A 12,136-nucleotide genomic window follows, 5' to 3' on the forward strand; every position below is an offset into this window, starting at 1 on the left:
GATTCAGAGGACAACTGGGTGAAAGTGTTGTGGTCAGATGAGACCAAAATGGAACTCTTTGGCATCAACTCAACTCACCATGTTTGGAGGAGGAGGAATGCTGCCTATGACCCCAAGAACATCATCCCCACCGTCAAACATGGAGGTGGAAACATTATGCTTTGGGGGTGTTTTTCTGCTAAGGGGACAGGACAACTTCACTGCATCAAAGTGACGATGGACGGGGCCATGTACCGTCAAATCTTGGGTGAGAACCTCCTTCCCTCAGCCAGGGCATTAAAAATGGGTCGTGGATGGGTATTCCAGCATGACAATGACCCAAAACACACGTCCAAGGCAACAAAGGAGTGGCTCAAGAAGAAGCACATTAAGGTCCTGGAGTGGCCTAGCCAGTCTCCAGACCTTAATCCCATAGAAAATCTGTGGAGGGAGCTGAAGGTTCAAGTTGCCAAACATCAGCCTCGAAACCTTAATGACTTGCAGAAGATCTGCAAAGAGGAGTGGGACAAAATCCCTCCTGAGATGTGTGCAAACCTGGTGGCCAACTACAAGAAACGTCTGACCTCTGTGATTGCCAACAAGGGTTTTGCCACCAAGTACTAAGTCATGTTTTGCAGAGGGGTCAAATACATATTTCCCTCATTAAAATGCAAATCAATTTATAACATTTTTCACATGCGTTTTTCTGATTTTTTTTGTTGTTATTCTGTCTCTCACTGTTCAAATAAATCTACCATTAAAATTATAGAATGATCATTTCTTTGTCAGTGGGCAAATGTACAAAATCAGCAGGGGATCAAATACTTCTTTCCCTCACTGTACCATGACTCATGGCATTCTCATTTGGGCAGAGATTTGGTCGGCTCCATATTATTTTTATTTAGAAGCAGAGAAAAGTGTTTCTCCGTAATAATGACACAGCCCACGTTCTGCTCATTTTAGTGCTTTTCAGGATTCAGCAATTACGTAAAACAGAGATCTCAAACATCTCCATAGTCTCGTGAAAGTTTTTTTTTTTTCTGGTGGTTTATGGCTGATAAGCTGTGGTAACTAGTGATCACACAACAGCAGAGCGAAGTTAAGCATTAACGGAATCTATGCTTATAAACTCCAAACCCTCATGAAAGGACTTCCAGAACCATATACCTGAGAAGCTGTAAGAATCGCGATCAGTTTGCTGCTTACTGGGAGCATCACCTCTATTCATACTGATCATTAGAGGTGAGAGAGGTGAAAATATGTCTGCTGCTCTGGATGAGTACTGTGGGTCAACTTTTTGGGTGAGCTTTGAAACAGTATTTCTATTTATGATAATTTGACCCTTTGGTTGTGTCTTTCTTTATAACTTTGTTTCTATTAAACATCTGTGCTATACTAGAGAAAAATGTATGTATTTACTACAAAAGAAGTGAAGGCCTCTAAATTATCTGCTTCTGTTCTGTTTTTTATTGAATACTTAACCAATGTAATAAGATGAAACCTAAAAAAATGACTAATTAGCAGTCCTGGTTGAGCAGAATGTGAAATGACTGATAAAATAGTGGTTCTTTCTATTGAGCTTCATTAATGCTTAGTTAGTAATTAGTAATTTAACCACATAATACACTTGAGTGTTTATGACTTCCTAGGAAATATCATTCATGTATATACAGATACTGATATCTACTTTAAATGAGAGTTCTGTGCATATATTGTGTTTTAAAGACTGAATATTGTCAATTAGACTAATTCACTGAAAATATGTATGGTTTTCTTGTTATGAGGTAATCTTGATATGAGGGTTGAATATAGTAACATAAGTTTTTATTTTGAAGCCATATTAAAATATATTATATACTATAGTTTATCATTTATGATTTAACACCCACCGATAGGAAGGTTTTTCTTCAATCAGTTAATTAATGTAACATCTTTAAAATGGTACTTTATATAAACATTTAAGTTAATAATCAACACATAATGTTTGCTTATGAAATTAGTTACATTTACAGTCATGAATGACCATGCAGGAGCCATGCTGTGTTACTGGTTATGACTTCACTGACTACCTTTGGACCATGATTTTCTAGTTTAGTGTACAATGAAAGCATACAAATCTCATGGTACTAAAACCACAGATTTTAAACCTACATTTCCTGCTGTATTCTAACTAGAGCCACAACAACTAATCGATAAAATCGATAATAATCGATTATGAAAATTGTTGCCAACGAATCTCATTATTGATTAGTTGTTCTGTGCACAGCACAGAGTACATTTACTCATTACATCAGTGGTTTTCAAAGTGGGGGGCGCCCGGGGGGCCTCAACAATTTGGTGTGCCCATCCCTCACATCCCTTATGTTTTCTCTTTCTCAATCTCAGACACACACACACACAATCAATTCCTAATGTAATGTAATGTAAAGATGTAAGATGTAATTATTAATAAAAAAAAAGGGGGATATATTCAGAAGTCTGTATTTTTAACGTGTTTTAAAGACATCTTGCAAAAGGGGGGCCTCGGTCAAATGTTAATGCCATTTTGGGGGCCCTGCCCTGGAAAAGTTTGGGAACCCCTGCGTTACGTTACTTCTGTTCCGAAAACACGCTTCGGAGAGTAAATACTAAAGTTTCATCCCAAATGAAGTACTATACACTTACTATGCACTATGTACTTTACCGTCTAGTGTATGGATTTTAGAAAGGTAATATCATCTCAAATGGAACACTAGTGCTTTTTTACTAACTGGAAGTATAAGCCAATTTCTAGTCAGTGGCGCATGATGTCATACACACGTAATGTGACGCCGCTAGCTTTAGCCTAATACCCAGCGTTACCGACGATGTCTTTTTTCAGTTTACTGTTTGTCAGCGTTACCTTTTATTCCCAACATGACCTCAGTCCTCATCAGACGGAGGTGAAATTGTCAAGTGACTGAGGAAGAAAGTGTGCGATTTAAATTTTTTTCATAAATCATTGCTATTGGTCACCCTTTACGTCTGCCAGTGGGTTTTACAAATATTTAACCAATGAAAAGCATGAAAAGAGTTTGTGTTCATTCTTGTAACTCCACTGGAAATTATTTTAAAAATACATGGTTTAGTTTCCTGAAAAGTAACAGTTTTGGACACACAAGGTTTCAGTCCGAGAACGATGATATAAAAAGAATTACATATGCAAGGAGTGATATTTTGAGCTCAAACATACATGGATGTATTTATGTTTATTTTAATTTAAGCATGTTTTTAGTAGAGTATTTTTTCCTACAAAAAATTCTTTCAAAATGATCAGCACCCTTACAGGTCCAAGACCCTTCGGGATCCACTCCTCAATATTTTAAGCTCTAGGGACTGAGATTATTAATAATTCATTTCTTTAACCATTTCTGCATTTATAGAAGTAAATTTGGCTCATCATCTTCTAGAAAGCTATGTCTACGTCTATGTCTGAACCTCATCATAATTCATAATGCCAATCTTAAAGATACCCTGAACAACCTGCTACAAAACAGCCACAAAGAATTAGACTAAGAAACACTTTATTGCCTATGAATTGTGCTCAAAGGAATTAGTTTTGGTTTGGTGCCAGTGTGCAACATTATACAGTATGTCAAACATACGTTGCAGCAACAACAACAGACAGTGCAACAAACAAATTGTCAGGTCGAGGAGATATAGCCGGATGCAACTGCAGGTATGTGTGCTAAAAACAGTGTTTATTAAATAATCCAGAGAAAAATCCAAAGGGCAACGCAGACTCATAAACAATGATCAGGCAATGGTCAGGCAATGAACAATCAGCCTAAACTAGACAAGGCACAAAAGAGAATCAAAAGGGCAGAAACAGGGTTCAAAACAGTGAAAGGCAAACATGAGAGAATCAAGGCTTGGTAATGACAGAACACAAGGTAACTGAGCATATATTTCACAAAGTTGTGCCCGATTAGAATGAAGGTGAGAGAACTTTCTGGGAATTATGGTCCAGGGCAGGCATGTTTGTAGCCTGTAGTGCAGGATGAGAAATGTAGTCTCTAGTCCCCTTTTTTCCAGTATTTCCCTGACATAAACAGTACAGCAGGATCACAGTGCAGTCGACAAAAATGATTACACAGAGAGGGGACAAGAGACACAAGACATGCTGTCAGTGTGTGCAAGGCATCACTGATTCACCAGCACATTTTACAGTGGGGTATCAGGTGCTTTCCCTTGTATGCAGTTACTTTTTTCAGCAAAACTGCTGATGATGTGCATAGGCGAGGCACGTTTATTGTATACCACATTTCATACACAGAGGTCATTACATTGGGAAAAAACAGATAAAGAGAAAGGCTGATTTAATACCCAATGCCAAGTAATCATGCTGCATTTTGAGAAATCTCTCTCTCACTCCAAATAGCACGTGAGATGCTCACTTCCAAACAGCTTGTTGCTCTGAAAGTAGTCTTTAACAGTTCATCTTGAATCCTTGACAACTGCAAGAATCAATTAAAATATGCAATCACAAGCTCTTATTTTCATGCCTTCACTATCCTCTTCACTGTCTGGGGTGCCAGTGTGCTCTCAAAACCTGTTTTTACTGTTTCAGATGTGAAATATATGCATAACCAACTCTATTTGCCTATAAAGTTTTGTTTTTACCCTTATGGCAATGATACAAAAGTGATTTTACACGTGTGCAACCACATATTTATACCCCAGGGAACCTTTACGAGGTTAAAGGCAACCATGTTGTTATTCAGATTTGTTAGAATAAAGATTTTTTCAATTGTTTGAGTGCAAACTGTTTACATACGTTTTCTAAGTTTACATATGCCTTGCAGATTCTGCAAATGTTCATAATAAAAAATAATAATACGAGGGATCATAAAAATTGCATCTTGTTGTTTATTTAGTACTGCCCTGAATAAGCTATTTCACATAACAGATGTTTACATATAGTCCACAAGACACAATAATAACTGAATTTACACAAATGCTAAAACTATGAGTACATAGTGAAATTACAGTGGGGTTCTGAGTCACACACTTTAATTATTTACATTTTCACATTCGGCTGATGTTTTTATCCAAAGCTTTTATCACAAGCCACGCAGATGAAAGTTAAAGGCTGCTTTTCAGCAGTTTAGTGGCACTGGGATTTGTGGTCCATAATCCAGAACTTAAATCACTAATCTAATACAGTCACTAATTTGACTAACCACCTACAGAAAATAATAAACACTACTTATAATGCATCATGTTAACGATTCATAATTCATAAAGCTAACTATAAAGTGTAAAGCATTTTCACGAGTAATTATAACAATGTGTATAATGCCATGTGAGGTGTTGCCATTTTTCTCCTTTGTTTTCAGGATGGATACAGCTCTGATCCTAACAGCTAATCTTTTAATGCTCCATGTTAAATTTGTTATTAATTATTGTTAAAAATTATTAATTATTTGACATCATATCATGTTGCCTTCTGTTGTATATTTTTTAATGTTAATATATACTTTAAAATCCAGTATACAAGATGTGTACCAGCAATGACTGGTTTTTACAACATATTTCATTAATCAGTAGTAGGCATTTTATGTACTACAAAATAAAGTGCTACTCTTGGGCTCCCAGTGATGTACAATAAGAAACGTTTAACAAAATCAGCAATTTAGGACTTCCTTTACAGGCTTCTAATGGCTGTGATTATAAATTTGCTTCACTGTAATATTTTGGTATAATTTGAGGAGTGTATTTTGTTCACATTTGTATATTTGCCCACTTTAGAATGACTCGTATCTGGATCGCATGGATCCGGACTTACCGGTGTGTGTGGAGAGAACGGTGTTGGTTTGGGTACCGCTGGGATTTCTGTGGCTTTGTGCTCCCGTACACTTGGTCAGACTCTTCAAGAAAAAAGCTCCCAAATCTCCATTCTCCAAACTCTACATCTGCAAGCAGGTAGAAGTTACCGAGTCTGCATTCATATGAATGAGCATCAGTTCTGCCTCCACAGAGAATATAGTGTGCACAATCACACAGGCCAGATGGGTCCCAGTCTACTGATGAATAATGTGACTTCTTCACAGTGAATTCAAATGATTTGGTCAACCTGAAAATGAAATGATCCTTATTCATTTTATCATTGCTCAAAAATCAAACAAATTCCATAAATATGGCGTGTGAAGACTTGTTTGGTGACATTTTGTTTATTACTCCTTCACTCTCAGGTCTGTGCAGCTACAACAAAAGCAAAAATTCATTTTGAATTATTCAGAAGCCTTTATTTTCGGACTTTACATTTCATTATTGTGAACATAATTTAGCATGACACTTTCTTTTCTGTTAAATGACCTAATCAAATTCCATTTTTTCATCAGGTCATGGCAGGACTTCTGTTCCTGACAGCTATTGCTGGACTTGCTGTCACACTTGCTGAAGATTACAGACCGATGGATAACTCATTGGTTAAAAAAAATCCTGCTGTGCTTTACGTTAATCCTGTCCTGTTTGGAGTCTCTTGGGTAAGCTGATCTTCAAATCCAGAGATTATTGTTGGGAACATTTGCCCCCTCTTCACTGCTGGTGTATTAAATTAGGATTATTACAGGATAAAGTTACTTCAAGATATAAGTTTTCTTTAAAAATTTGTTTTTTCCTTTTTTACTATGTATGACAATTGAATTCATTATTAGTGAGTCCATTATTATTATTATTATTATTATTATTATTATTATTATTATTATTATTATTATTGTTGTTGTTGTTGTTGTTCTTGTAGCAGTAGTATATGCATGACAAATTTCTTCAATCATCTACATTATACTTAGATCATTTTATATTGCTGCAGAAAACTTGCAAATGGTGTACAGTTGAATGCATCTGCAGACAAATGACATATTTTATTGATTTTTTCAAGTGAAAAGAAGTAAACACAACCTCTGCAGCAAAATATTTTAAAACTATTACATTTTCCTGCAAATGTTAATGCACAGTTACTGTCAATTTGGTTAACGTTAAAACAAAATTGGGTGAGGAAGGGGATCATAAGTTTATTTATTTAAATATTTTTTGCAATTTGGTCATGGGTGCCCAAACTGTTGCATAAAACTGTACAATGCACTACATTCTTACTAGGTGCTACAGTGTGTATGTAGCACCTGACAGTAGCACCTGGAAAAACCCTTCACATGTTGAAATATTGATATTTTCTTTTATATATAGTTTGGAAAACTATAGACTTTCCTAAAATGAAATATCTTTCTCTTTTCCATGTATCACAACCACATGTAATGCAGCTGTTTGAAGTCTGCTTACCCCCAAAAGTGAATAGTAAATTGCATTTAAAGATTTCATTTCCAACAGGATTTTGATAGAATTTATTAACATTATGTTTGCTTTGATTTGACATGTATGTATCCATCAACTTTATCAAAGCCTTAGATTCACTATGTGAAGAAATCACATTTAGCTAACAAATCTTTAGACAGCTTTATGCAAATTGACTATTTTTACCTCTGCTTTTGTTCAACTGGCCCCTTAGTAAACATGATCTTTGCAGGAAGATAGTATGGCATTGGCGAGGAGCATGTTTTACAAGGAAGCATCATTTAAATGGTGTATTTACTCTTTCATTAAAACAGTGAACACAAATCAATATTAAACTTTATGCTATTGTAACACCTAACACCTACTAAATACTAAGTCTATCAAATCCAGGATGTTAAATTATTACATTAATGGACACCTGCAGGGGCTCACAGGTATCCAAATTAGCACTCATTCAATGGAATCACAAGGATGCTAAAAATTGCCCATCACAGCCATATGTGGTTCTTCCCCAAATGGTTGCCACAAAATTGGAAGCACACAGTTGTCTAGAATGTCTTTGTGTGCTGTGCCATTAAGATTTCCCTTCACTGGAACTAAGATGCCCAAATCTGTTCCAGCATGTCAATGCCCCTATGCACAAAATGAACTCCATAAGAACATGTTGTGCCATGGTTGGAGTGGAAGAACTCGAGTGGCCTACACAGAGGCCTGACCTCAACCCCACTCAACCCCAGGCCTCCTCACCCAACATCAGTGCCTGACCTCACTAATGCTCTTGTGGCTCAATGATCGCAAATCCCCACAGCCATACTCCAAAATCTAGTGAAAAGACTTCCCAGAATAATGGAGCTTATTATAACAGCAAAGGAGGAACTACATGTGGAATGGGATATAAAGAAAACACTTGAGTGTTAGGGTCAGGTCTAGTCAAACGTTTGCCCATATATTTATAGTTTCTTGTCATATTTGGCTACTTGGCAGAATTCAGCCTCACTAATATCCGATTGATTTTCTCTGACTGCCACACATACAGTACTTTACTTTCACCAGAATAGCTTCTGCAGAAAAAAAAAAAAGATTTAAAAACCCAAAATATCTTGGTGCATTAGACATTTAGCAGCACTGGTCAATGCTAGCTCCTCACCTTCTGGCATATGCAAAATGTTTTTTACATTTTAAATGGTTTTTACACTATGAACACACTACCTGCACTAAAAGTACACTAAGTACACAATGTAAGATGTTAATCTTTGATTAAAGTAAATTGAATTGAAAGGTTATTGAATTTTGAAGTGTGTATGCTCATCATGCATGTGTTCAATTTGTAGGCTTTGGTGATGTTAATCCAGGAAGCTGTTCGACGCAAGGAGAGAACCGTCGATTCTGCAAGCCTCTTTCTGTTCTGGCTGCTGTTGGTCATCTGTGATATCTTTCCTTTCCAGACCCTTCTAAGAGATGCCTTAAAAGAGGTATGTTATAGACCATCAGTGCTTGTTCAAGGCTAAGACAATTTGTTATGGTTTTTGTGGTCACACGTCAATTTCTTTTCGTGTCTATCCTTTCAGGAGAACATAGCAGATCTTCCCAGGTTCTGTCTTTTCTACATAGCCTTTGCACTTCAGCTGGTCGCTTTGGTTTTATCAGCCATTGCTGATGTTCCACCTGAACTTAAGGAGGTGGTAAAAAAGGTAGATACTGCTTTTTATATAATTTGTATAAACTTCATTTTTATAAACATTTTGTGATTTTTATAAATATAGACTTGTTTGATTCATTTACATTTTGGATCTCACACCTGCAGAACGCTGAAGCTGGTGCTGCATTTCTTAGCAGAATCACTTTCAACTGGTTTAACTGGTAGGATTTCATTTCTTAAGATCTGCTTAATTTACGCAACAGCTTTTCTTGGCATGCTTTTGTTCCCCAACACAATGACACATGGCTGTGGTCACAGATAGTCACAGTTTTTTTAGTCAACTTATATGCACATAGTATATGCTTTTAGTATTATGGGAATGCCTAATAAATTTATCACTCACAGCAGAATGAGAAGGTTTCCTCAGGTTGCAGTAAATTAAGGATATTTTAAGGTTCAGTAGTAGGGCTGTAGTCCAAATTTTCTGGATTGACTTGGACATGTCCTGGATTTCTTGCCATTTGTGCTTGGACTTGTCTCTGTCTTGGGCATTGGTCTCACTATAGAGTTTACAGTGGTGCCTGAAAGTTTATGAACCCTTAAAAATTTTCTAGATATCTGCTTAAATATGACCTAAAACATCATCAGACATCATCAGAAGTCCTAAAAGTAGACAAAGCAATCCCAATTAAACAAATGAGACAAAATATTATACTTGGTTAATTTTCTTTGAGGAAAATGATCCAATATTACATATCTGTGAGTGGTAAATGTATGTGAACGTCTAGGATTAGCAGTTAATTTGAAGGTGAAATTAGAGTCAGGTGTTTTCAATCAATAGGATGACAATCATGTGTGAGTGAACACCCTGTTTTATTTAAAGAACAAGGATCTATCAGAGTCTGATCTTTACAACACATGTTTGTAGAAGTGTATAATGGATGAACAAAGGAGTTTTCTGAGGACCTAAAAAAAAAGAGTTGTTGATACTCATAAAGCTGGAAAAATTTACAAAACCATCTCTAAAGAGTTTGGACTCCACCAGTCCACAGTCAGACAGATTATGTACAAATGGAGGAAATTCCAGGCCATTGTTACCTTCCCCAGGAGTGTTCGACCAACAAAGGAATCCAGGGTAACTTCTAAGCAACTAAAGGCCTCTTTCACATTGACTGATCAACAGTTCAACGGGAAATGTTTAGTTGCAGTTATTGCTGCACAAGGGGCTCACACCAAATACTGAAAGCAAAGGTTCACATACTTTTGCCATTCATAGATATGCAACATTGGATAATTTTCCACAATAAATAAATGACTAACTTTAATATTTTTGTCTTATTTGTTTAATTGGGTTCTCTTTATCTACTTTTAGGACTTTCAAGCACCATTCTGTATGGTCTTTATACATCCGAGAATGTATAAGAATAATATTTAAATTGTCTGTAATTTGTGAATGTGTGTGTCTGATTGTGTCCTGCAGTGGGTTGGCACCCTGTATAGGGTCTCCCCCACTTTTTGTCCCTACCCGCAACCCTGTGTAGGATAAGTGGTAGGGAAAATTGATGGAAGGATAGGATAGATGTTGTCTTTTCTTTTCGCATTCACAAAGTTGACCAATAAGTAATTCCTTTTAGAAAACATCTTAATCATTGGCACAGTGCAGGAATGGAGCCAATTTTGAAGTAAAGGCATTAGGTTGAAAATGATTTGATGGTTTCTTGTTTCAATCTTAGTTCACTTTCATTTGAACTTGATCTTGACTTAAGACCTGGTCTTAACTTACTCTCTGCTAGTCTTGGTCTCGGACATGACAGCCCTAGTCAGTAGCAATGAAATACATGAAATTATACAAGATAGTACATAATGTCTTATACATTTTTTGCATAATAGGGCACACCCTGCTGAAACATACTGTATACATCATGACAGAATATATAAATCTTTCCATTCAAGGATGGTCATCAATGGCTACAAAAGGCCACTGATACAGGAGGACATGTGGGAGTTGAACGAGAAGGACAGCACGGACTGTATCAGCCAGAAGTTTGAGGGGATTATGAAGGATGAGCTAAGGAATGCTCGGCAAAAGCTACAGAAGAAACAGAGCAAGAATAAAAAAACTACACTGAAGCCTGATCGTGACCAGAATGGCCTGGCCAAGGGAGTCAGTCAGGATATCCTGGTCATGGTATGGAATTGTCTCACATAATTTATTTTACTACTACTACTACTACTACTACTACTACTACTTTTAAAGGAGAAGCAGTGTATTATGTTGCCAGAATACAGAATTCTGGGTCATATAAAAAATTTCTTTCGTATTTCTTTCGTAACTTGGGGAATGTTGCAGGTATTCAGTCAGGTTTAAGTTCACTTTCAATTCTTTTTATTCAGATCATGACAAATATACTTATTAAACCCCAAATATAATTGAAATTAATTGAAATACACACACACACACACACACACACACATATATATATATATATATATATATATATATATATATATATATATATATATATATAGTGCCCGCCACTAATATTGGTAAATTATCTTTGTTGTTTAACCTTTTGATCTTTTGTTAAAAAAATTCAAACATCAAACAACTTCAAACAAAACACAGGTTTATAAATAAATATCTTAAATATATGTGCTTTGTTAAATATATTTGTGCCACAATTAAGAAAAGAAGAAAGAAGCCTTTATTTGTCACATATGCATTAGAGCACAGTCAGAGCGCAGAGTCAGCCATGACACAGCACCCCTGGAGCAGAGAAGGTTAACCTTTGAGCCACCACCAATTTTTGTCACCCTTTTAGTCAATACTTTGTGCTACCTCCCTTTGCCAAGAAAACAGCTCTGAGTCTTCTCCTATAATGCCTGATGGGGTTGGAGAATACATGGCAAGGGATCTGAGACCATTCCTCCATACAGAATCTCTCCAGATCCTTCAAATTTGAGGTCCACGCTTGTGGACTCTCCTCTTCAGTTCACCCCACAGGTTTTCTATGAGTTTCAGGTCATGGGACTGGGATGGTCATGGCAGGACCTGGATTTTGTGCTCAGTAAACCATTTTTGTGTTGATTTTGATGTATGTTTGGATTATTGTCCTGCTGGAAGATCCAACCACGGCCCATTTTAAGCTTTCTCCCAGAGACAGTCAGGTTTTCATTTAATATCTGTTGATATTTGATAAGAGTCCA

General features: G+C 36.5%; 1 protein-coding gene across 1 annotated transcript in view; it reads left to right on the forward strand.

Moving 5' to 3' along the window:
- The first annotated feature begins 1,163 nt into the window (after positions 1 to 1,163).
- LOC128604023 (ATP-binding cassette sub-family C member 2-like) overlaps positions 1,164 to 12,136 on the forward strand; it is a 54,874-nt gene continuing 43,901 nt past the window's right edge. Inside the window, 7 exon segments of the mRNA XM_053618794.1 lie at positions 1,164 to 1,280; positions 5,749 to 5,922; positions 6,342 to 6,485; positions 8,622 to 8,762; positions 8,859 to 8,981; positions 9,095 to 9,150; positions 10,883 to 11,117. Of these exon segments, the coding sequence (XP_053474769.1) occupies positions 1,239 to 1,280; positions 5,749 to 5,922; positions 6,342 to 6,485; positions 8,622 to 8,762; positions 8,859 to 8,981; positions 9,095 to 9,150; positions 10,883 to 11,117 (915 nt within the window). The 5' untranslated portion in view covers positions 1,164 to 1,238.

Source organism: Ictalurus furcatus, chromosome 29, assembly GCF_023375685.1.
Source record: "Ictalurus furcatus strain D&B chromosome 29, Billie_1.0, whole genome shotgun sequence".
Classification (NCBI taxonomy): Eukaryota; Metazoa; Chordata; class Actinopteri; order Siluriformes; family Ictaluridae; genus Ictalurus; species Ictalurus furcatus.